The sequence below is a fragment of the Arachis ipaensis genome, chromosome B7, assembly GCF_059453495.1.
Source record: "Arachis ipaensis isolate K30076 ecotype BB chromosome B7, ASM5945349v1, whole genome shotgun sequence".
Lineage (NCBI taxonomy): Eukaryota > Viridiplantae > Streptophyta > Magnoliopsida > Fabales > Fabaceae > Arachis > Arachis ipaensis.
Window position 1 is genome coordinate 28,608,807 of NC_142442.1, and position 24,021 is coordinate 28,632,827.

A 24,021-nucleotide genomic window follows, 5' to 3' on the forward strand; every position below is an offset into this window, starting at 1 on the left:
CAATTTCGTCTCCGACCTTTTTTTCGCAACAAAATGATCCCAAAGGTTTCAGTTTGTTTTAAAATCGTCCCTCAGACGATTTTACCCCTGTGGTCGTTAGCTTCCATTACGACCGTTTTAACATATAATGATAATATTAATTAATATGAATAATAATAAAAGCAACAAAGAAAATAATAAATATGTAAATAATGAAAGTGAATGAAGGTAAAGTGCCTGGGGTGTTCAACGGTAGCGTCTTCTGCTGAAGGTCGACGGAAAGTAGCAGCGCTAGGGTTCAGTAGACAGTGTTCATGGCTTCCCAAAGTTCAAGAGCTTCACGATTTCGTTCACCTGCGAAGGAGTTGCTTTGCGGGCATGGTGAGAGGCCGATTTTGCGAACTTCATCCATGAAGGACAACCCGGGACGAAGATTTTGGGGTTGCGTATACTATGAGGTACGGTGTTGTTTCTATTTTGTGATTGTGGGTCTGAGAATTTGGGGTTTGTTGATATGTCTCTATGGCTTCTATCAGGTTTAGGATGGCTGTGATTTCTTCAGATGGGCAGATCCGGAATCTGGAGGTGCTCAGCAAGAGGTTGAAATTGTAAGAACTATGAGGAAGATAACGAAATTAAAAACAAGATTGAAGGAGGTGGAAACGAAGCTTAGGGTTGTTGCTGCTCTATGTATTGCTGGCTGGGTGGGGATTTTGTTCTTATTGCTGCAGAATCAATATAACTTAAAGCACCCAAATGGAATGCACCTAGGTTATAGATGATTAGGTAGGGAATGTTATGAGATTTGTTGTGATGTAGGGATAGAATTTGAGGGTATTTTGTGATGTTACAATGGTTTATGGGTGTAGCATGTTTGAATCTGTTTGAATTAATGAAGGAAAGTTTAAAAGCTTAAAAGCTCAACTGAAATTAGTAAGAAAAACTGGATCGATACCAGATTATCTCTAAAAAATTCAAGATCTTGCTGACTCTCTACAATCCATTGGATATCAAATTTAACAAGATGATCATATCTCAGCAATTCTTGATGGTTTACCTGAGGAGTATACTATCTTTATTACTTTTGTAATGTCAAAATTATCAACCTACAATGTGCCTGAAGTTCAGTCTTTCCTCAAAGACTATGATAGTAATTACAAGGGTTATGCGTGCATGACTAAAGATGGGAAAATTCACTATTCAAGACATGTGATATATGATGAAACTGAATTTCCTTACAATTCTCTATTTCACAATAAAAATATAGTAGTGAACCAGGATACAACAAGGGTTATAAGTGCATGACTAAAGATGGAAAAATTCACTATTCGAGACATGTGATATCTGATGAAATTGAATTTTCTTACAATTCTCTATTTCACAATAAAAATATAGTAGTGAACCAGAATACAGTTAAAGATCTACCAGCTTTTACATTCAATATTTCACCCAAGATTTCTAACGTTTTTCAAATTCTACCTCTTCTAGATATCTCAGATTCTCCCTCATCAACTACTGGCCTTGACACTCAAATTATTGAGCATACCTCTTCTACTATTAACCTCAATCAGAATCCTTCTATCCCAATTTTAGGTCTTAAAATCTGTCTACCTTCTGAAAATAGTACAAACACTAATTCTACTACATCTTCTAATACTCACAATATGCTCACAAGATAAAAAATCAGAAACAATAAACCTCAAACATTAGCTATAACTTCAGTAGAACCTTATGATTTGATTAACAATACCCCAAAAAATGTTAAACAAGCTTTTCAGTGTTTACACTGAAAAATGCAATAGATGCTAAAATTCAGGCTTTAGTAAGATGTAACACTTGGGATTTAGTTAAACCACCAGAGCATAAAACTGTTATTGATTCTAAATGGGTATTTGCTATAAAAAGAGATCCGTTAGGCAACATCATCAGATACAAAGTCATGTTAGTTGCGAAGGATTTTTTTGCAAATTGAAGGCATAGATTACAACTAAGTATACAGTCCAGTTGTGAGACCTACTACTGTGAGAATTATAATTACTATAGCTCTATCTCGTGGATGGAGATTAAGGCAATTTGATTTTGATAATGTCTTTTTGAATGGTATTCTTGAAGAAGAGGTATACATGTCTCCACCAGTAGGTTATCAATTTGGGAATGCATCACAGGTTTGTAGGTTGAACAAAGCAATCTATGGATTGAAGCAAGCTCCAAGAGCTTGGTTCAATACATTGACTGCTATGTTATTACAGTTTGGTTTCACCAGAACCAAAAGTGATATTTCATTGTTTGTTAAACACACTAGTACATCTACCACCTTTCTCTTAGCCTATGTAGATGACATTGTTGTCATTGGAAATGATACTCGTGAAATAGACAAATTTATCTCAATAAAATATTTCCACTTAAAGATCTTGAAAAATTCAGTTATTTTCTTGTGTTAGAATTCTCTTATTTAACAGATGGATCCATTCTAGTTTCTCAACAAAAGTATGTTCGAGATCTGTTACAAAAAGCCAAAATGGACACTGCAAATTCAATGCCTACCCCTATGGTCTCAGCCTTGAAGCTTACATCAAACGGTGCTGAGCATTTTCAGGATCCAAAATTGTATAGAGAGATTGTTGGATCATTTCAGTATTTGACTATTTCAAGACCAAATCTTGCTTTCTCTGTGAATAAGGTCTCTCAATATATGCACTCTCCAACAATAGAGCACTGGAAGGTTGTCAAACGCATCCTCAGATATATTGCAGGTACAGTATCAGCAGGCATTAAATTTAAAAAATGTGCTGACTTTAGATTACTTGCATTCGTAGATGCAGAATGGGCAGGGGATTTGGAGGACAGGAAATCAATTACTGGCTATTGTGTATACTTAGGAACCAATTTGGTATCATGGAGAAGCAATAAACAAGTCAAAGTTAGTCGCAGTAGCACTGAGGCAGAGTATAAGAGCATGGCAGCATCTCAGTCGGAACTAGTATCTATACAGCAGTTTCTAAAGGAGCTTCGAATTCCACAACCAATGACACCTACTATTTACTGTGATAATCAACGTGTTTTCTCATTAGGTGTTAATCCGATCCTTCATACTAGGTGCAAACACATGGAAATTGGCCTTCACTGCCTAAAAGAGATGGCGAATAAAAAACGACTCTATGTCCTTCATATACCTTCTATAGATCAAATTGGAGATATTTTTACTAAACCATTCTCATCATCTCTATTTCACAAATTTCGAGACAAACTTAGAGTGGTCTGCTAAATTTGAGGGAGGCTGTGAGTGAATATAAGTGAATTAGTTTCTATTGGTTTTGATTGTTGTTAAACCATAAGTAATTTCACTATATATGTTGTATTACTCCATTATTCAGGACAGGTGCTACAATCATAATGTATGAGTTTTATTTTCACTTCCATGTTCCTAAGTCTTCTTCTCTAATTCTATTTTCTGCGTCAGTGAATGAGAACACTCTCATGCTTTTAATTCTTTATTCTATCTCAATTGTTCTTAAAAAGAATAGAAAAAAGAATTCTATTGATATTTTTTAATAAATTAAAATATTTTTATGTTTTACAAATATATCTGAGATTTGATCTGATTCGATCTACAAATGTGTAGATCAGATCTAAATTTAAAAATAGCGGATATTGAATTTGATTCAGTCGGATGATTTTAATACAGATTAGATCGAAATTTCGGCCATATTCGATTTGATCTGCATTTATCTCTATGTACATATTAATTAAATTTAAAATTAAAAAAAATATTCATGATGTTATAAAAATATTAATGTGTACGATAAAAATGTTTAAACTTTAAAATGTTTATAATAGTATATAAGTGAATTTTTTTTATAAAATAGCATATAACTGAATTTTTTTATAAAGTATTGGAAGACAACGAAATTGAAAATCATATCAAATTAGGTATGATTTATATTTGGCCTAAACTAAGAGCTATAATTTGATAACAAATTGAAGAAATTAATTCTAATTCTTGAGAAAATTATTGTAAGAAGAAGAACACTGGTTGTCAATTGTGATCTCAGTTCTCAACTCAACTGTCTCCCCGACTCCCCCCAAACTCCTTCCTCCTACTGGTAGCAGCTTCCTGCCCTGCCCTAACTCACACACACAGAAACACACACACACACACTCTCTCTCTCTCTCTCTCTCTCTCTCTCTCTCTCTCTCTCTCCAGAGACAGATAGAGAGTGCAACCCAATGAATCCGCTAACCCTAGTGAAGCGCATTCAGAGCATCAACTCCAAAGAAGCCTCTCTCGGAATCGGCGAAGATGCTTCCTGGCACGCCAAATACAAAGAATCCGCTTACGTCTTCGTCGGCGGCATCCCCTTCGACCTCACCGAGGGCGACCTACTCGCCGTTTTTGCTCAGTTAATTATTCCCTTTTCGCTTTCATTTTTTACCTTTTTCCCCTTGTTAATTTCAATTTTAATGTTCATTTGTATTTGGTTAAACTCAGGTATGGGGAAGTTGTGGATGTTAATCTCGTTAGGAATAAAGGTACCGGAAAATCCAAGGGTTTTGCCTTCCTTGCTTATGAAGATCAAAGGAGCACTAATCTTGCTGTTGGTGAGACTTTACATTTTCGATTTTTATATTTTTGCACTAAAATCACTTAGATTCTATTATATGAGTTTTATCTATCAAGGTAGCTCATGCTGTTACATAATGAAAAGAAAAGAAAAGAAAGGCTTAGATGTTGTTATTGTTGTTTTTGATGGTGTGTCTGTTTACAGTTTTTTGTGTTCTCTGTCTCAGATAATCTGAATGGAGCGCAGATTTTGGGTAGAATTATTAGGGTGGATCATGTTGATAAGTATAAGAAAAAGGAAGAGGAAGATGAAGAGACCGAGCGCCAGAAGAGGGAGGCCCGAGGTGTCTGTAGAGCTTTCCAAAGAGGGGAATGTACTCGCGGCGCTTCGTGCAAATTTTCTCATGATGAGCAAGTAAGTTCAACCATTATATTATGCTACAATGCACCCGGTTTTATTATGCATATTAATCCGATAGTTATAAGTAAAGAGGAATCTATAAGGACCACGAATGTAATTTGATTTAGGGGTTAATGGTTTTAATTAGAAATATGATTTATGATAGCATACTAGGATGTTATATAATCCATAACCAACCCCACCTAGTGGGACAAGACATAGTAATTGTTATTTAGTTTATGTATTGGGATTAATTTGTGAAAAATGAAACTTATAATTAAATATTCTGGAATCATACCCCAGTGAAGAGAGCACAACACCGAAGAGTCTTATTGTACCTTCTATTACCAAAAACTTAACCTGATAATTACTAGGAATATGCTTCAGTAACAGGAACATCAATGGCCATGTTAAGCAAATTTTCTAAGTTCTAAGCAGACCAGTGCACAATGTTGGTCAAAGAAGTTGCACAGATAATTTAAAAACTGTGACTGAAGCCTTGAACAAAATTTAGTTATAGCCTATATTTTGATTATTGATATATACCTTAAATGAGAAATTTGTTTTCGTTGTAATTAAGTTCTATTTTGCAATTTTTTGGGGGTTGGTTCAACTTGGTTTATCTGAACATCAATTTTTCCAAATAGTTCTTGTGTTGTTGATGTAAAATTACCAGCAATGGGATCTTAAAGAATGAATAAGTTAATTGGGTAACTTTTTCTTTGTTTATATGGTGGACTTGGAATAAATAGGAATTTTAATTCCACATTGTCAATCTTATTTGTTTCAATCTTGACCTTACAATAATAAAACTAATTCCATTTATAGAAGAATTGGAAATAAGATGTACCTGTCAGTTTTACTTTTGATTCCCAAACCAATATTTTTTCTCAGCATGAGTGGAACTCCTTATGTGCATAAGCTCTTACATTCTAAAAATATTCGTATAAAATTAAGCTGCATGGTCAACTGCTATTTGAATATTCGATTGTGGATAAGTTTTAGTTTGTTGACTGTTGAATTATAGTGCAGCCAGTGAGTCTGAGAAATTGATATAGTGATTACACTTAGTTCACTTATCATAAAGTATAATGGTAGACAGGTCTTCTCAGCTCTAACTAGAAGTCTTAACTCATTTTCTTACCTTGTTTTCTCCACTTTCATTATTTACTTGCTCTTCACTTTTGCTTTGCATACAATTGGGCTTTTGAAGTTGTTTATGGTATAAATGATGCTTTTGAAGCTGTCCTGTTACAATTTGATATGTTTGAGTGATTGGTTGTCTTTGTTGTCGTTATTGGTTTATCCAGAGAGCTGCAAACACTGGTTGGGGTCAACGTGAGGATGACACCCCAAAATGGGGTCATGACAAATTCCAGGGTCCCAAAAAGGAGAGACAATCTGGCAACAACCAATTAAATCGTATTCCTGAAAGTAGAGATAGAGATTCACGCCCGAGAGCCCATGACAATGAGAAAGGGTCAGACACCCAACCCAAGAGAAGTGAAAGAAGAGAGGAGATGTGGAGGCGGCATGATGATGATCAGGGGAGAGAAAATAACAGTAGAAGGGATGAAAAGAGATCTAAAAGGCATGAAGATGAGGATAAACTTGAAGGAAGAGATTATAACAGTAGAAGAGATGAAAAAAGATCAAGAAGGCATGAAGATGATGAGTCTGAACATAGGTCAAGAGAAGATCGATTTAGGAGAGAGGGGAAAAGATCTAGAAGGAGTGGTTTTGATGATATGGAATCTGAACCTAGAGATCATTGTAGAAGGGAAGACCAGAGGTCGACAAGACCAGATGATGTTGAGTTTGATCACAAGTCTAGGGATTCTAATGCAAGGGAGGATAACAGATCCAGGAAGCAAGATGACAATGAGTTTCCAGGTCAGCCAAGAGAATCAAGAAAGTACAATGATGATGATTTTGCTGGTAACAGGGAAGAAAGGAGATCAAGAAAGCACAATGAAGAAGATTATGCACCACAGTCAAGAGAAGACTATGACAGGAAGCGAGAAAACAGATCGTATAGAAACGATTCTGATCGATCGGACCCAAAAGGAAGAAATGATTTTGATAGGAGAGATGAGAAGAGGTCAAGAAGGTAAAGGCGATTTGAGGCATGGGATATGGGCACCACAGTCCATTGTTATGGGGAGAAATGAGTATATTGGTGTGTTAAACATCATCTGATAAACCGAAATTTGTTTCAGTGCTTATAATATTTCCATGCTTACTTTGTTTGTCACATGATTACTCCCTCTATGCTATTAGCGCCGTGATGAATTTCCTTTGGATGTGGTGAGTTTTGATAAATATTATGTTTGGCCCAATCAGCTCCATTTATCAATGCTAATGCATCATGAATTTTTACATATATGGTTTACATCTGTTAGTCATGCTATCATATTTTAAATTTCTGTACAGGCTTGAAAATAGTGAAGGCAAAGCTGTTATTTTGATCAAGTTCGGTATCTTTGACTTTGGTAATTGGTACTGAGTTCATTTATTGCTGAGTCTTCATCAATGGAGCCAAAAACTCACTCATTTGGTTAGCAAAATATCTGCAATATTAACAATCATACTTAAGACATTTTCAGGTAACTTGGGGCTTATATCTTTTACCATAAAGGGCAAAAATTGGAAAGCAATATAGAATTGATAGAATAATAGTAGTAGTTACTCAAATAAAATCTTGATCAACAAACTACTACAACAATTTTCAACTCATTTCACTAAGGAATGGCTTAGACAGGCCATAGCCATTTAAATAATTTAGCTACGTATATTGATTATAAGGAAGCAGCAACATCAAATACAACAATAGCTATTACCCATTACATGCTGCCTTTCATATTATTAATAAGTTCTCCCAGAGATGTGAAAGAAGACCCACCTTTCAGGACAGCTTTTCTAGCCATATTTTTCATCTCTTGCACCTTCTTATGCACCACATTATCTCTGTCCATCAATTTTTTCAACCCATTTTCTATCTCATCTGCCATTACAACACTACCAGTCCTATAATCCAGTCTCAGCTCCACTGCTAACCCAAATTCTTTAACCATCCGAAAAGCATTCAACTGTTGTTCCGCATAGATAGGCCATGTCAATGTCGGCACCCCAAACCACAAGCTCTCCAAAATAGAGTTCCACCCGCAATGCGACACAAAGCCACCAATGGCCTTATGAGCAAGAACCTCCACCTGTGGTGCCCAACCACATATCATTCCTCTGCCTTCCATCCATTCCAGAAACCCTTCTGGTAAGGTTCTATCTGTATTGTCCGAGTTTGGTGGCAAGCGCATAGCCCACAAGAACCTAATTCCACTGTGCTGAAGCGCCGTTGCTATTTCTCTTGTTTGAGAGGGACCAAAGCTTCCCATGCTCCCAAAACATAGAAACACAACAGAAGAATCTGGCTGCTCATCAAGCCATTTCAATATCTTGTCATGCTGCATTTGGTCTAACTTCGGATTCGGATGACCTTTGATATCAATCAAAGGACCAACAGCATAGATAGGAGTTGTTTTTACATCAGACAGCGCGTCAATAGCATGCTTCTCTACCTCATAAAAAGAATTAACAATGATCCCTTTGGTGTCTTTGAACTTCTGAGCAAGCTTATAATATGCAGCATATCCATCTCTATTAAATGCAGCACTAGGTAAAACATTTGAAGGAACTGGACTAGATATACCTGGAATCAACAAATCAGTATCAGAATCGGTGAACGGATCATCGATTTTGCGTTCGAGGAGAGCAACATTGAGAGCAGTAAACCCAACATTTGATGTCATGAACATGTAAGAAGGGACACCAAGTTCTTTTGCCACATCAACCATGGGCAAACAGAAGTAATCCAAGACCAACCCAATAACAGGGTTTGAATCAGAGTCATCATAAGATGACATCTTTTGTATAGTGTTCTTCACATGGGGTTTGAGGCTCTCCATGAAGACTAAGATGTAGTGTTCTACGGATTTCATTAGAACCTCCTGCGGTGGCAGCTCTACTTCGGGGACATCAATGAGTTTGATCTGAGGCCATGAGGATACAACGGATTTGATGTGTGAATCTGCAGAGGGAGCGAATGGGAACTTGATGTAGAGGATTGTGATAGAGAGGTCATTGTCATAGTTGATTAAGATCTTTGCAAGTTCAAGAGCTGAAACTAAATGGCCAAATCCTGGAGTGGGAATGAAGATCAACTCTGCTCTATTGGTCTCCATGATCTCAATTCTCTGTGTGGTGGGAGATGATTTCTTCTGCTTATGTTTCACCTTAGCTTTTATAATCATACATAAAAAGGTGAAACAACGTTATAGATCCCTTTGTCTTATTGTCGGAAAATATTCATTTAACAAACACTACTGAAGAAATTTTCTCCATCACACAAGACAAGTGGGAAATGATGATGAGACCTTTCACTTTCCCGATTAGGTTTCATTATTTTTTATGTAAAGCAAGTATGGAGGGTCATTGCGTTGTCAACTAACTTGGAATTTTTGGTTAGCGGGCCCTGCTCAATATGCAATCTGTCTCCACATAACCTTATCTTAAGAAGAGGCTCCATGCATTCCACGGTTTTTTTTTTTATTTAATAGAATATAATTTTTACTAAAATGTGTAATGCGTAGATAAATCACAATTTTAAATACACATTTAGGATACACAGCCTAAAACACCAATACTAACACAAATCGAATGCTGTGTATCAGGAATATGATACATTATATAAAAAAAGAAAACACTTACACCCAAAATATGATACAACTGCTTAGTTGTACATAAATTAGATGCTGAGTACCGAAGTAAGGTAAGAAAAAATTTTAGCCAATATATTTGACATATGTGTATATTTATGTAAGAGTCTCTATTTTCTATATCTATTTGACTGTTCTCTATTTTTCTCTTTCTTCTTCGTACATATGACTAGTAATGAATTTTTTTCATAATTTATCTCAAAAGAATCTTAAGAAACGGTGAGAAGAAAGTAATATTTTAGTACAATTCAATGTGATACTATATATTTACCGTCTTGATCTTTTACATCTATTAACAAATACCATCTTAAACAATATGAGAACAATAAATTTAAAGAAGATTGAGAGAGTTACATATAGAACATTTTAGATCGAAACTAATTAGCATTTTAAAAATTTTTTAATAGCACATTTTTTATCGAAATTGACCAGCATACGAGGGTAATGTGTGACGTACATACTAGACAACGTAGGTAGTGATTGTAAGTCGTCCTCTTCGATCTCGCAGAAAGTCCGATAGCAACAACACCGATTCACTTTGCCGAATCTCCCAATAGTGTCGAAAAATAAAATAGTGAGTCTTATTCGGATTATGTTATTGAAATCAAGTCGTCTAACAAGAATGATTTTTTTGAGGAGTATGTGTCGGAGACTCCAGCTGGTGGGGTGCTTGGCTTCTTCTTCCTCCTCTTTTGACCATTTTACAATTATAGAATATTCCAAGCTATTATCATACTTTTAACTTGAATGCAATGCAACTAGATGATCTTTTTAATTTTGGCAAAGAAAAATATTACAACACAAATAATATCGTAGAATTTCGAATGGGTCATAAGTTTAAGAGTAAGATGCTATTCTCATGGCAGTAAAGAACTACAACATTTGAAAGAACGCTAAATACAAAATTTTGGAATTGAATAAAATAAAATACCATTTTCGATATAAGTAATTATATGCTATCTATAGAATTTTTGTATAGTACTTCAACAAAATTTAAACTACTAAGAAATATAATATTTTACAGTTTATAAAATTAACAAATAAATATTAATTACGTTAACTACTTAAATTGAATTACCCTAACATGACAACTGATTAATTTAAATAAATTAATCTAACATATTATTATTCTAACATATTTTTTAACTAATTAAATTAAATTATCTTAACATATCAATAAAAACTAAATAAATCAAAATATTTTAATATATCAACTAATTAACTAATTAAAATAAGAATTAGACAAACCAACCTTAAAATTTAATGCTTCCGCTACGTGCCATGTCACATTTATTCTGTTAATATCCCCTGAATAAATATAATTCTGGCGATTCATATATACTTTTAGTATTAAACTAAAAGTGTACCCAAACTTTTCAAAATTTACAAAACCTCTTAAATGAACAAACATCTTGACTATATAGCTTAAGATAAGGGTGTAATGGATCGAGTAAAACTGGATTCATCTTGATCTGGACCCAATTCTAAATAATGATTGGGTCTATTTTTGAGACCCTTACACAGTTAAACCTGGTGAAATTATACTACTTTTGGGTCACACTATAACTGGATCTAAATCGGTGAAGTTTGGGCCTTAATAAACTTTATGTCAAAAAAGTATGATATACTTATTTATAAAGAAGAAAAGAACATACTTTTATCGAGAAGTTGATATCCATATTTGAACTTGAATTTGTTCAAAAATTCTAATTTCGTACTTCTTTGATGTATTTTCTAATTCAACTAAGTGTGATTAAAAATAAAACAATAACTTTATATTAATATAACATAATATTAGAATTAATTTAAAATATATATACCTTTTTTAGTCTCCTTAGGGTGCATATGAGTTGAGTAAAGTAGGGTTCGCTTTAATCCGAACCCAATCTTAAATAATAACCGAATCTACTTTTGAAACCCTTATCCGATCCTAAATTCGATGAAATCACACTAAATTAGTTTCTAAAATTATTCAAATTCGAGCTAAACCTTTGAACCAAACCAAATTATAAACCGCTAACTTAAAATATATGTATCTCGAGTATTGAGATTCGAAAACCATTAAAAATGTATTCCAGATGCACAATCCTATTTTCGACATTTATTTTATATCTCAAATGCACCTAAAATCTGTAACATAAAACTTATGTCATATCTCGTTGACTGAATACTTAAGATAGATATATACTTTAATTTTTTTAATGAATCATATGTACATATCAATATTAAATTTTGTTGTCATTTCTATCTTTCCACCGCTTAGATAGTGATTATCAGATGACTTTGTGCATTGTATGAGTGAACCTTTTGATGACATAATAATAGAAACTAAATGATAAATTATTGAATTTATTAAATTTAAAAAAAAATTTACAAGTGACTTCAAATCTTCATTTTCTTTCTTTCTTTTTCAAAAAGTGAATATGAATCAAGGACTTTATTTGAATAAAATTTTGGAAAAGGAAGGAAGAGAATGAAGATTCTAAGTCACTTGTAAATTTTTTTAAGAGAAAAAGACAGATAGGTCCCTTACTTTTTAAATTTTTGACAAATACATCTCTGACAAAATTTAAATACAAAAAAGTCCCTGACTTTAACAAACAGAGGACAATTTAATCCTTCCGTCTGTTTGTCTCTCATACACCTAACGGAACTGGCTGACGTGGATGAAACGGTGTCCAGGTGTCCGTTACGGTGCCATGCTGGAAGGGGAATAAAGTTCGAAGGACAAATAAGTCCTTGACGTTATTTTGCAAATAAAGTTCGAAAGACAAATAGGTCATTGAGAATTTAGTTTATTATGCTTCTATATGTATCATATATTACTATCTAATTGAAATATACCTATATTATGTATCATATATTACTATCTAATTTAATAATCAAATGTGTCACATGACACTCTTATTAAAATGGAGAGAAAATATTTTTTTTCAAAATTAATAAACCCCCTTCCTAAATTCTCTCATCTACCTCTTTTCATTTTTCTATTTCTCTCTACTATTTTTACTCTATATATAATTTATATTTTATATTAGTAATTTGACAAATCAAAATATGTCATCCGATATTTTTTTACAATTAAAATATTTAAAATGTAAAAGTATACACGTTAAATTATTTTAAATTTTAGATAACAAATGTTAAAATTAATTATTAATAAAAAATTAGACTTTTTCATATAAAAATAATAACTAAAAATCTTATTATTTAATTTTTTATCTACAGATATCTTGGTCTTCTTAATCAGAGACTTTTGTCAACTTACGACTTTTTTGTAAAAGTAGTTTGATTTTATAAATCTTTTGTGTCATGCATAATTTATACTGTCAGAACAAAGTGAACTATAATTTTAAGAAAATTTTATTCCCGTAATGTTATTACAGATAAAAATACTAGTTCTAAAATAATACACATATGCACTAATACTAACTTAATACATGAATGATGCACAAGTGAACTAATGCTATGTTGATGCATAAATGAACTGATGCTAACTAACGCCACTGGTATAATGAAAATTGAACTACTGCAATTTAACAAATTCTAATATAATACACAAATGTACTAATTCTAACTAATGCTAACTAATGTGAGAAAATTGAATTAATGCAATTTAAGAAAAAAAAAGTAGAAATAGAACAAGTCCAATTTTTGCAATTTTAATACAAATAATCTAAATTGCAGAATACAACAAGTTAACTAGATTTTAAAATACAAGCATAATTTTATAAACTAAATTCTCATAATAGAAGCATGATAGAAGCATAATGAACTAAATTCTCAAGGACTTATTTGTCTTTCGAATTTTATTTGCAAAATGACGTCAAGGACTTATTTGTCCTTTGAACTTTATTCCCCTTCCAGCGCGGCACCGTAACGGACACCTGGACACCATTTCAGCCACGTCAGCCAGTTCCGTTTGGTGTATGAGAGGCAAACAGACGAAAGGATTAAATTGTCCTCCGTTTGTTAAAGTCAGAAACTTTTTTGTATTTAAATTTTATCAGGTATTTGTCAAAAATTTAAAAAGTCAAAGACATATCTATCCTTTTCCCTTTTTTAATTTAAATTTAACAAATTCAATAATTTATCATTTAGTTTTCACGGTGTCATTAAAAAAGTCACATCACACAATGCACAAAGTCATCTGATAGCTACTACGACTGAAAAAGTTACTCAGCCAATAAAAAAATAAAAATGACAATAAAACTTACTATTACTGTATACAAATGACTTATTAAAATATTAGAATGTATATTTATTATGATTGTGTAAAAATTTATGTATATTTTTGTCTATTTTTTATTAATTTAAATAAAAAAAATTCTGGAGAGATACACTGAACCAACTGCTTCATGTCTTGCAATCTGTTAGACTAATAACAAATGTGCAAGATAGAGTGGTGTGAAAATTTGATAAGGAATGCATTTATTCTACTAATTCATTTGTGAATGTTTTGCAGGAAGAGACTTTGGAGGAGGAGCTTCTAAGATACAAGTTCACAAAGGAGATCTGGAAAAGCCTAGTTCCGCCTCGAGGAGTTATTTGCTTGGTTTGTATTGGTATGGCAGGTTAATACAAAGGACCAGTTGAGTAGGTTGGGGATCCTACAACAGAATGATGTTTTGTGCGTACTGTGTAAGCAAAATGTTGAAAATATACAACATTTATTTATTACTTGTGAGTACTCTTGGCAGGTGTGGTGTGCTTGGATCTCAGCGTTCGGACAGATGTGTGTTGTCCTTGGTATTTTGAAAGAGCTTTTCGAGAGTTGGAGATCCGTGCCAATGAAAAAAGAGAGGCGCAAGTGTTGGCTACTTGGATTCTTCTCGGTTATATGGATTATTTGGTTACGCCGAAATGATGTCATATTTCATAGCAAAATAACAGGAATTGACGACTGTGTGGAGCAATCATTCTCTTGTGCTACAGAGTGGAGTTATAAATAACTCATATTATTAATAGCTATATCAGAAATGACATAAAAATTGTGATAGCTATATTATTATTATTGTCTTAATATAACTTTGTTCTACTTAAGTGTTGAGCTCTTACTTTCAAAAAAAAAAAAAAAAAAAAAATCCTGGATTCCACATGGAGTTGAAATCTTGTTTATTTATTTATTTGGGTAGATGAAAGCAAAAGTATAATCCTACCTGGCTACCGGTTGTTGTCCATGTTTACTTATTGTTGGAAAATATTCTTCTTACATTTTGTCCCGACAATTTTCTTTCCCTTTTCTTTTTATATCTTGGCTTAATAATAAGTTATTAAATTATAATCATATTAAAATTAGTCACTAAAATAATTATCGATTATAAAATAAAAATATTTTATTAGATTGTTGTATTTATATATCAAACATATTTTGAATACAACGTCTATTAATATTCATTCTTTTATATTTAATAGTATCTTGATAAAAAAAATTTTTTTATTAAACACGCTTAGATTCATCTTAATATCATTAATATTTATTTTTTATATTCAATCGTATCTTGATAAAAAATAAAAGTTTTTTATTAGACACGTTTAAACACATCTTAATACCATCACATATTAGCGTATCTAATCATAGTCTTAATATATATATTCTTAAAATGAATTTAGAATTAATATATATTATTATTTATTAAATAAAAAATATTTTAAATATTTTATATAATTTTTAAAAAAATAAAATAGTTAAAAATTTAATTTCTATTTTAATATTAATAAAAATATCATTATAATTTATCTAAAAAATATTATATATATATATATATATGTCGTATCCCTATGTCTTATAAAAATTTAAAATTTGTGTCTGCAGTCTCATGGTGTATCGTGTTCCGTATTCATATTAGTATTAGTATTTGTGTATTATAGGGCACTATAATATAAAACATATGTTCACATATAAAATACACATTGAAAATGAGTTAAATAATACATATATTTATACATAAATACATAATAATTGATTTTGTGATTAATTTTGACATACACATAACTTTTCTTATTAAATTAAGAATAAAACTCATAAATTTATATTTTGCTAACTTTTATCTAAGATTCAAAATTTTTATATAAAAATTATGAGTTTTATTTTGATGTCTTACACAGTTGTATAATTATAATTGTTATTTTAGATGACCTATTTATATGATCAATATAAAGGTACTGATGTGGCTTTAGATAATTGTGTTGATCAAAATTAAATTAAAAAATTATTTTAAAAGAAAGACACCGAATGCATTGAATCATTGAATGGTTGAAGTATCTCCATTTCAACCTTCTTAACCTATGCTGCAAGGATAGGACGCTAGCTAGGAAAATTTAATAACTTTTATTACTCCTATATTAAACATAGAGAAAGAGAAAACGTACATTTATGTAATAGTAATTTTATTGCTTAAATTATGGAGGGTTCCAATAATAACATTTCTCAACAACTAAGAAACTATTGTTTAATTTGGAGTTTTCCCCCCCTCTTCTTTAACTAGTAACTAGTAAGGGTCTTATGATTCATACAGGCTGATAGTATTTGATAGTCTATAGATACTGAAAATAAACATTTTGAGGTTCTTTATTCACTGATTCTAAGCAAGGAACACGTATATCAATGAAATACCATAGTTATCGTCAGTTGCTGCCTGCTTATGATATCACATTAGAAATTGTTTTTATACTTGTTTTTTTCCCGTACATTGAGCCAGCATACTTTTATCTGCTACACAATATATCAAAGAAAAGTGAATCAACTGTGAGAGTGTTTGGATTACAGTTTGTAAACAGAAGTTTGTATAAAGTTAATTTTATAAAATTAATTTTGATGACAAGAAATTTTGACTTTTGAGTGCATGTAACACAAGCTCATATACTATCAACAAACTCTCCAATAGATTTGAAAGATGATCCACCATCAAGGACAGCATTCCTAGCCATATCTTTCATCTCTTGCACCTTCTTGTGCACAATACTATCTTTCTCCATCAATTTTTTCAGTCCTTCCTCTATCTCATCTGCCATTACAACATCACTTCCAGTTCTATATTCCAGTTTTAACTCCAATGCTAATCCAAACTCTTTCACCATCCTAAAAGCATTCAGTTGCTGTTCTGCATAGATAGGCCATGTCAACATTGGTACCCCAAACCACAAGCTCTCCAAAATAGAGTTCCAACCACAATGCGACACGAAGCCACAAATGGCTTTGTGTGCAAGAATCTCAATTTGTGGCGCCCATTCGCAAATGATTCCCATGCCTTCCATCCATTCTAAGAACCCTTCTGGCAAGGCACTCTCATCATCACTGGCTTTGTTTGGTGGCGAACGCATAGCCCACAAGAACCTAACTCCACTACGCTGAAGCGCCGTAGCTATTTCCCTTGTTTGGGATGGACTAAAGCTTCCCCTACTCCCAAAACACAGAAAAACAACAGAAGAAGTTTCTTGGTAATCAAGAAATCTCAATATCATATCATGTTGGGTTTGTTCTAACTTTGAATTTGGATGAGATTTTGGATTAATCAAAGGACCAATAGCATATATAGGAGGATTTTTCCCATCAGATAATGCATCAATAGCATACTTCTCTATCTCCATAAAAGTGTTAACAATGATACCTTTGGTGTCTATGAACTTCTGCGCTAGCATGTGACATGGAACGTATCCATCTTTGCTTAAAAGAGCATCAGGTAAAACCTTTAAAGGAACAAGATTTGAGATACCTGGAATCAGTATATCAGGATCAGAATCATTGAAAACATCCTCCATTCGACGATTGCGGAGGGAAAGCATGAGACTTAGAAATCCTGCATTTGATGGCATGTATAAATAAGAAGGGATGCTCAGTTCTCTTCCCACATCAATCAGGGAAGCAAACACGAAATCGACAACCAACGCAACAGCTGGTTCCGACCCAGAATTCGGATAGGATGATAAAATGCTTTGCACAGTTTCTTTGACGTGCGGCGCAAGGTTCTGCAAAAAGGTCAAGACATAGTATAGTGGAGCTTTCAGTAGCAGCTCTGGTGGAAGTGGTTCTATTTCAGGGACGTTGACAAGTTCGATTTGTGATTGTGAAGATAAATCTGATTTTATATATGAATCAGAAACGGAGGTGGTAGTGAGCTTGATGCAGAGGATTGTGATGGAAAGGTGGTTATAACGGTTGATTAGAAGTTTTGCAAATTCAAGAGCTGAAGACAAGTGACCAATTCCTGGTGAAGGAATGAAGATCAATTTTGCTTTGTTCTTCAGCTCAGTGTCATCCATGTTCTTTGTTCTTCTTAGTCTTTTAGGCTTCTGCAACCATTAAAGGGCATGAGGAATTTAAAAACAATAATTACAAAGTTTTCAACAAGAACACGGAACTAGATGAGGCTATGGATGATGCGGTGGCCTTGTTTTTCAACAATCTTCTAGATGCTGAGTGTATCAATGTAGGGTCTAATTCATAATGGAAATATAAAATTAAATTGCAGGCTGCAGGGACCCAAACATTACACTTTCAAAAATGATTTATTTATAGGTAGTTGTTTATTGTTTAAGATAGATAGATATCAATCACACGATAACCTACCAAGATTTTTTTCCTTAAGAAAATAGTGCATATCAAAAGTCTGACCCTGCTAGCAATTTGCATACTTGATAACATTCTACTATCTGTTTGTTTATTTATTTATAATATATTAAATCCTAATATATACCAAGTCAAACCAATAATAATATAGATGCGATTGGCTCTCAACAGCTCAATAATTAGTAGCACAATACAAAAGGGCACACAAATATTCAGGCATGGTTTCTTAATTCAAAAAATCTGGTTGGTACTTTAACGACTTTGCTAATCATAAATTTGTTATTGAGGTAATCCATTTTATTCACTAGGTTAGATGTGAACAGCCAAAATTATGATTCATCATTTGTTTTGTTTAGTAGGATCTTATGTCTCAGATAAGCAGAGATCTAATAACTAATTAACTATGTTGCATTTTATATCATTGTTTCTTTGATCTTTCTTTCAACTGTTTAATGTAGTTTGAATGCTTTTAAACTTGATAACACCATTCAGCAGGCGTATATATAAGGAAGTAGGTCACGAAGATGAAAACATTGTAATTTGTAATTTTCCACTAATGATAATAAGTATGACTTAGTGCTAATGCTAATAGCATCATTATCATAGAGGTTTAATCAACATTAAAATAGAGCATATGGGAATAGAAAGATCTGGCAACAGTTTAAGAAAAATTGATAGACCAACTACAATAATTTAATTTTCTAACTTATATTATATTAGTCAGAAAATTCTCTATCACACTAATTTATTCATTGATTCTAAGAAAGGAAAACTATATTCATGAAACACTACAGAATAGTTATAAATTGCTACCTACAATACCCTCAATTAGTTCTTCAACAGAATTCAAAGAAGAGCACCACTAAGGACATCTTTTCCAGCCATATCCTTCATCTATTTCACCTTCTTGTGCACCACACTATCTTTGTCCATCAACTGTTTCAGCCCTTTTTCAATTTCGTTTGCCATTACAACATCACTATCAGTTCTATAATCCAGTTTTAATTCCAATGAGGCATTCCAAATTCCTTAACCATCCAAAAAGCATTCAGTTGCTGTTCTGCATAGATAGGCCATGTCAATATTGGCATCCCAAACCACAAGCTCTCCGAAATAGAGTTCCAACCACAATGCGACACAAACACGGCACTTCCTTTGTGAGCAAGAATCTCCACTTGGGGAGCCCACTCACAGATCATTCCCCTACCTTCCATGATTCTAAGAACCCTTCTGGAAAATTACTCTTGTCGTTGACCTTGGTCGGTTGTGGAGAACGCATAGCCCACATTGGCGCAGAACGCATAGTCCACAATGCTGAAGTGCCAGTGCTATTTCTCTTGTTTGATATGGACCAAAGCTTCCTCTACTCCCAAAACACAGAAAAATAACAGAACATGGTGGCTGCTCATCAAGCCATTTCAGGATACTACCACATTGTGCTTGGTCTACATTCGAGTTAGGATGACCTTTGAGATCAATCAAAGGACCAATGGCATAGATAGGAGGGGTTTGACCTTTAGATAATGCATCAATAGAATGCTGCTCGATCTCGGAAAAAGTGTTAATGATCCCTTTGGAGCCTTTGAAACTTTGAGCAAGCTTATAACATGCAACATATCCACCATCTTTGTTTAAAAGAGCATCAGTTAAAACTGATGAAGGAACTAGTTTGGAGATACCTGGAATCAACAAATCAGGATCAGAATCGTTGAACACATCCTCGATTCAACGGGTTTGGAGGGAAATCATGAGACTGAGAAATCCTGCGTTTGTTGGCATGTACAAATAAGAAGGGATGCTAAGCTCTTTTCCTACATCAATCATGGAAGTGCATACAAAATCTACCATTAAAGCAATCACTGGTTTCGAATCAGAGTTTGGGTAGGAAGATAGAATGCTCTGCACTGTGTCTTTGACTTGTGGCACAAGGCTTTACATGAATGTCCAGACATAATATAATGGAAATTTCAGAAGTAGCTCATGTGGAGGAAGTTCTACTTCGGGGACATCAATGTGTTTGATATGTGGTTGTGATGAAAAAACTGATTTGATGTATGAATCAGAAGAGGGAGTTGATGAGAGCTTCATGGAGAGGACTGTTATGGAAGGTGATTACAATGGTTGATTAGGAGTTTTGCAAATTCAAGAGCCAAAGATAATTGGTGAATACCCGGTGAGGGAATGAAGATCGGCTTAGCTTGGTTGTTCATCTCAGTTTCCACCATTTTCTTTGTTCGTTTGATGGGGGTCAACTAGGACTTCTGTAAGCTGCAAGGACATAAGTAATAAAAAAAAAAATGAAGTTATTTTCAATACTGAGAACATAATTAAACCAGTATTATTATGGTGATCATTTTTTAAGAACATTTCTTGATGCTTTGCATGTGATCTCAAGTTATAATTGAAGCATTGATAATATAAAATCAACTGGCAGCTTGCTAAGAACCAAATTTTATTTTTAAAATATGATTTATTTGAAGGCATATCGTTTAGAATAGTTATCAATCACATGAAAAAGAACAAGAATGAGAGACACGAAGAAATAGGCACCCACGAATTCAGGGAATTTGTGGTTTTTGCTTGAAATCTAAGTGAGTACATTTCAATTAAAAAATGTTGATCAGTATTTTGTATGACTTATGCCAATCTCAATTTTTCCATTAATTGAGGTTGATAATGTGAATAAATGAATTCGATATTACAAGAAAAAGAAAAATTTGGAAAGAAAAGTCAGAGTTCTTTAAGCAAACATTGAAAAAGAAACTGATAGAATTTCACATTTCAATATAAAACTTGTCAACATCTCTCTATTCACGATTCTAAGGAAGCGCAATATTTTACCTATGAAATGCAACAATTGTTTTCAGTAGCTACCTAACATATTATCAATTAGTTCTCCAGCAGAATTAAAAGAAGATCCACCATTGAGGAGAGCCTTCCTAGCCATCTCTTTCATCTCTTTCACCTTCTTGTGCACAACATTATCTCTGTCCATCAATTGTTTCAACCCATTCTCTATCTCATTTGCCGTTACAACATCATTACTACCAAATCTATAATCCAATGTTAGCTGAATTGCTAATCCAAATTCATTAACCATCCTAAAAGCATTAAGATGTTGTTCTGCATAAATAGGCCATGTCAATATTGGCACCCCAAACCACAAGCTCTCCAAAATAGAGTTCCAACCACAATGTGAAACAAACCCACCAATTGCTTTGTGAGCAAGAACCTCCACCTGTGGCGCCCACTCGCAAATCATTCCCTTCCCTTCCATCCATTCCAAGAACCCTTCTGGCAAGGCGCTCTCCTCGTCGATAACTTTGTCCGGTGGCGAACGCATAGCCCACAAGAACCTAACTCCGGTATGACGAAGCGCCATCCCTATTTCCCTTGTTTGGGATGGACCAAAGCTTCCTCTACTCCCAAAACACAAAAACACAACAGAACAATCTGGCTGCAGATCAAGCCATTTCATAATCTTTTCATGGAGATTTTGATCTAAATTCGGGTTTTGCTGTCCTTTGAGATTAATCAAAGGACCAACAGCAAAAATAGGAGGATTTCTTTTTCTTCCTCCATCTGATAATAATGCATCAATAGCATAATTCTCCAACTCTGAAAAAGTATTAACAATAATTCCTTTGGTGTCTCTGAACCTCTGAGCACACTTATAATACCCAACAAATCCACCATCACTATTAAAAGAGGCATCAGGTAAAACCCTAGAAGGAGCTGGAATTGAAATACCTTGAATCAACAAATCAGGATCAGAATAACTGAAAAAATCATCAATTTGACGTTCAAGAATGGAAAACATATACCCTAAGAACCCAGCATTTGAAGTCATGTAGATATAAGAAGGTATGCCAAGTTCAATTCCCACATCAACCATTGAAACACAGAAGAAATCAAGAACCAAAGCAAAGAGTGGCTTTGATTCATCAGAGTGGGAAGAATATGAAGAGAGAATAGTTTGGATTGCTGACTTGACGTGGGGTATGAGGGAGGCGATGAAGGTCAAGACGTAGAGTTCACGCGCCTTGAGTAGGAGTTGCTGTGATGATGGAGGTTCTGGAGTTTCAGGGAGAGGAATGAGTTGGATTTGAGGGTGTGAAGAGGTGAGTGAAGGTGGCGAGGGAGAAAATGGGAATTTACTAGTGAAAACGGTTATGGAAATGTTGTTGAAACGGTTGACAAGGAGGTTGGCGAATTCGAGGATAGAAGGTAAGTGGCCAGCACCAGGAATAGGAATGAACATAAGATGTGCCATCTTCCTCTTCTTCATCTTGCTGTCCTCTGCCATTTCTTTCTTTTCTTTTTCTTCTGTTTTTTTTAACCAATTCTTTCTTAAAGAGAAAAAGAGGGGCAGGGGTTCTATTGGATCATTCTCTATGATCTACAATACAAGTGTTTGTGTGAAAAGAAAGAAGAGTAGGATAGGGATTTTTTTAAAATAAATAAATAAATAAATATGTTATTTATTAAAATATATAATTGATAGTATTTTTATGAAAATTTATCATATCTCTCATTTCGTTTACACAAATAAGAATATATGTATTTTATCTATACTGTACATGAGATAAGGCACGAAATGGGAGACGTGCATATTTCATTTACAGTATAAATAAGGTATGTATATTCTTATCTCGTTTACACTGTAAACGAGATACATGAAGATTTATGACGTTTATAGTGTAAACGAGATACGTTCTGATAAATTTTCAGCAGTTATAAAAGGATATGCAATCTTTTGTATTCTCCACAAATATTTCACTTATTCTCTTCTGTTTTTCTTCCAAAAAATAAGCCGAAATGTCTACTAGTAGTGGATATGTGGTTGTAAGTCTGTATCCCAATTGTCATATGAGAAACAGTTATACTAGGGTGATATTTGAGTATGAAAATCTCATTCTGTTGCGCACCCAGCAAGTAAGTTCTTTGTCTGAGCTGAAGAGTCTGATATTGAGTAGCATTTGTGGTAGCGAAAAAAGAGATCGGAAGGGTGGGGTATATGTTGCTAGTACTGATGAAAAATGGAGTTTTCCGGTTTCGTCTGTTTTGTCTCCATGGCGACAAGCATGTGCGCCTCATATTTGACATCCATGAGAGAATCATGGCAGAACGAGCTTTCTGTAGAGGTAGGTGATGTTGGTGGCGGTGGATCTGGCCACTTGGATTTTGTGCAGGTTGACCCACCTTTCGCACCACCACCGCTACACGTTGCTAGTCTAGTGGAAGACATAGACATTGATGGTGAGGACTCCAACAAGGAGTATGTTGCAGATAGCAATGACAGTGGTTCTTCTAAAGATGATGGTGAGGAGGAGTTTGTACCAAAGATGGCGATCGATGCATCAGTTTGGTATCTTCTGCCAGCCCTTCACCAAATTTTGGCCTTATCAGTTGTACCCAGTCACTTTCATACATTGGATTTGGACGCGATGCACGAGAAACCTCTATTTTCCAACACGGGTGAAGACGATTACAACTTAGACGGTGGTGTGGAGTTTCGGATTGGCCACAAATTCAAAAACAGAGATGTAGTAATGCAGGGTGTGAAGAATTACAGCATTCACAGAAGTGTTGAGTACCGAGTTGTGGAGTCAGATCGATTAAAGTATCATGTGCAATCCCAATGGCTAATAGTTGCTATTGAGAAGAACAAAGAGGGAATCTCGAAGATGCGCGTTATTCACTGTGACAGACGGGCTTTAATGTTTGCGGTTGAGGAGTT

At 34.0% G+C, this 24,021-nt stretch overlaps 4 protein-coding genes and 1 pseudogene across 8 annotated transcripts; 1 reads left to right on the top strand and 4 right to left on the bottom strand.

Annotated features, from left to right (window-relative positions):
- Nucleotides 1–3,884: 3,884 nt before the first annotated feature.
- LOC107608928 (RNA recognition motif (RRM)-containing protein) lies at nucleotides 3,885–7,321 on the top strand. The gene is made up of 4 exons (XM_088493627.1): nucleotides 3,885–4,379; nucleotides 4,469–4,578; nucleotides 4,768–4,955; nucleotides 6,251–7,321. Exons 1-4 carry the CDS (start codon nucleotides 4,207–4,209, stop codon nucleotides 7,052–7,054), a joined length of 1,275 nt encoding a protein of 424 aa, XP_088349753.1. The 5' UTR covers nucleotides 3,885–4,206; the 3' UTR covers nucleotides 7,055–7,321.
- A 283-nt stretch (nucleotides 7,322–7,604) lies between these two features.
- On the bottom strand, nucleotides 7,605–9,421 carry LOC107608927 (UDP-glycosyltransferase 71K1). The gene has a single exon (XM_016310714.3). The coding sequence runs from the start codon at nucleotides 9,245–9,247 to the stop codon at nucleotides 7,784–7,786; it is 1,464 nt and encodes a 487-aa protein (XP_016166200.1). The 5' UTR covers nucleotides 9,248–9,421; the 3' UTR covers nucleotides 7,605–7,783.
- Nucleotides 9,422–16,481: 7,060 nt separating this feature from the next.
- On the bottom strand, nucleotides 16,482–18,141 carry LOC107608761 (UDP-glycosyltransferase 71K2). The gene has a single exon (XM_016310488.3). It carries the CDS (start codon nucleotides 17,972–17,974, stop codon nucleotides 16,571–16,573), a length of 1,404 nt encoding a protein of 467 aa, XP_016165974.1. The 5' UTR covers nucleotides 17,975–18,141; the 3' UTR covers nucleotides 16,482–16,570.
- An 856-nt stretch (nucleotides 18,142–18,997) lies between these two features.
- LOC148550681 (UDP-glycosyltransferase 71K1 pseudogene) lies at nucleotides 18,998–20,506 on the bottom strand (annotated as a pseudogene).
- LOC107608760 (UDP-glycosyltransferase 71K1) lies at nucleotides 18,998–22,666 on the bottom strand. 5 transcript variants are annotated; one of them, XR_015892158.1, is made up of 3 exons: nucleotides 21,156–22,666; nucleotides 20,452–20,549; nucleotides 18,998–20,377 (listed from the first exon to the last, which is right to left on the bottom strand). XR_015892158.1 is itself a non-coding variant. In XM_016310486.3 (2 exons), exon 1 carries the CDS (start codon nucleotides 22,585–22,587, stop codon nucleotides 21,145–21,147), a length of 1,443 nt encoding a protein of 480 aa, XP_016165972.1. In that variant the 5' UTR covers nucleotides 22,588–22,666; the 3' UTR covers nucleotides 18,998–20,549; nucleotides 21,123–21,144. The 5 variants fall into 5 exon arrangements, 1 of the variants encoding a protein (XP_016165972.1); XR_015892161.1 differs by having other exon boundaries at nucleotides 18,998–19,960; nucleotides 21,123–22,666; XR_015892160.1 differs by having other exon boundaries at nucleotides 21,123–22,666.
- Between the last annotated feature and the right edge of the window lie 1,355 nt (nucleotides 22,667–24,021).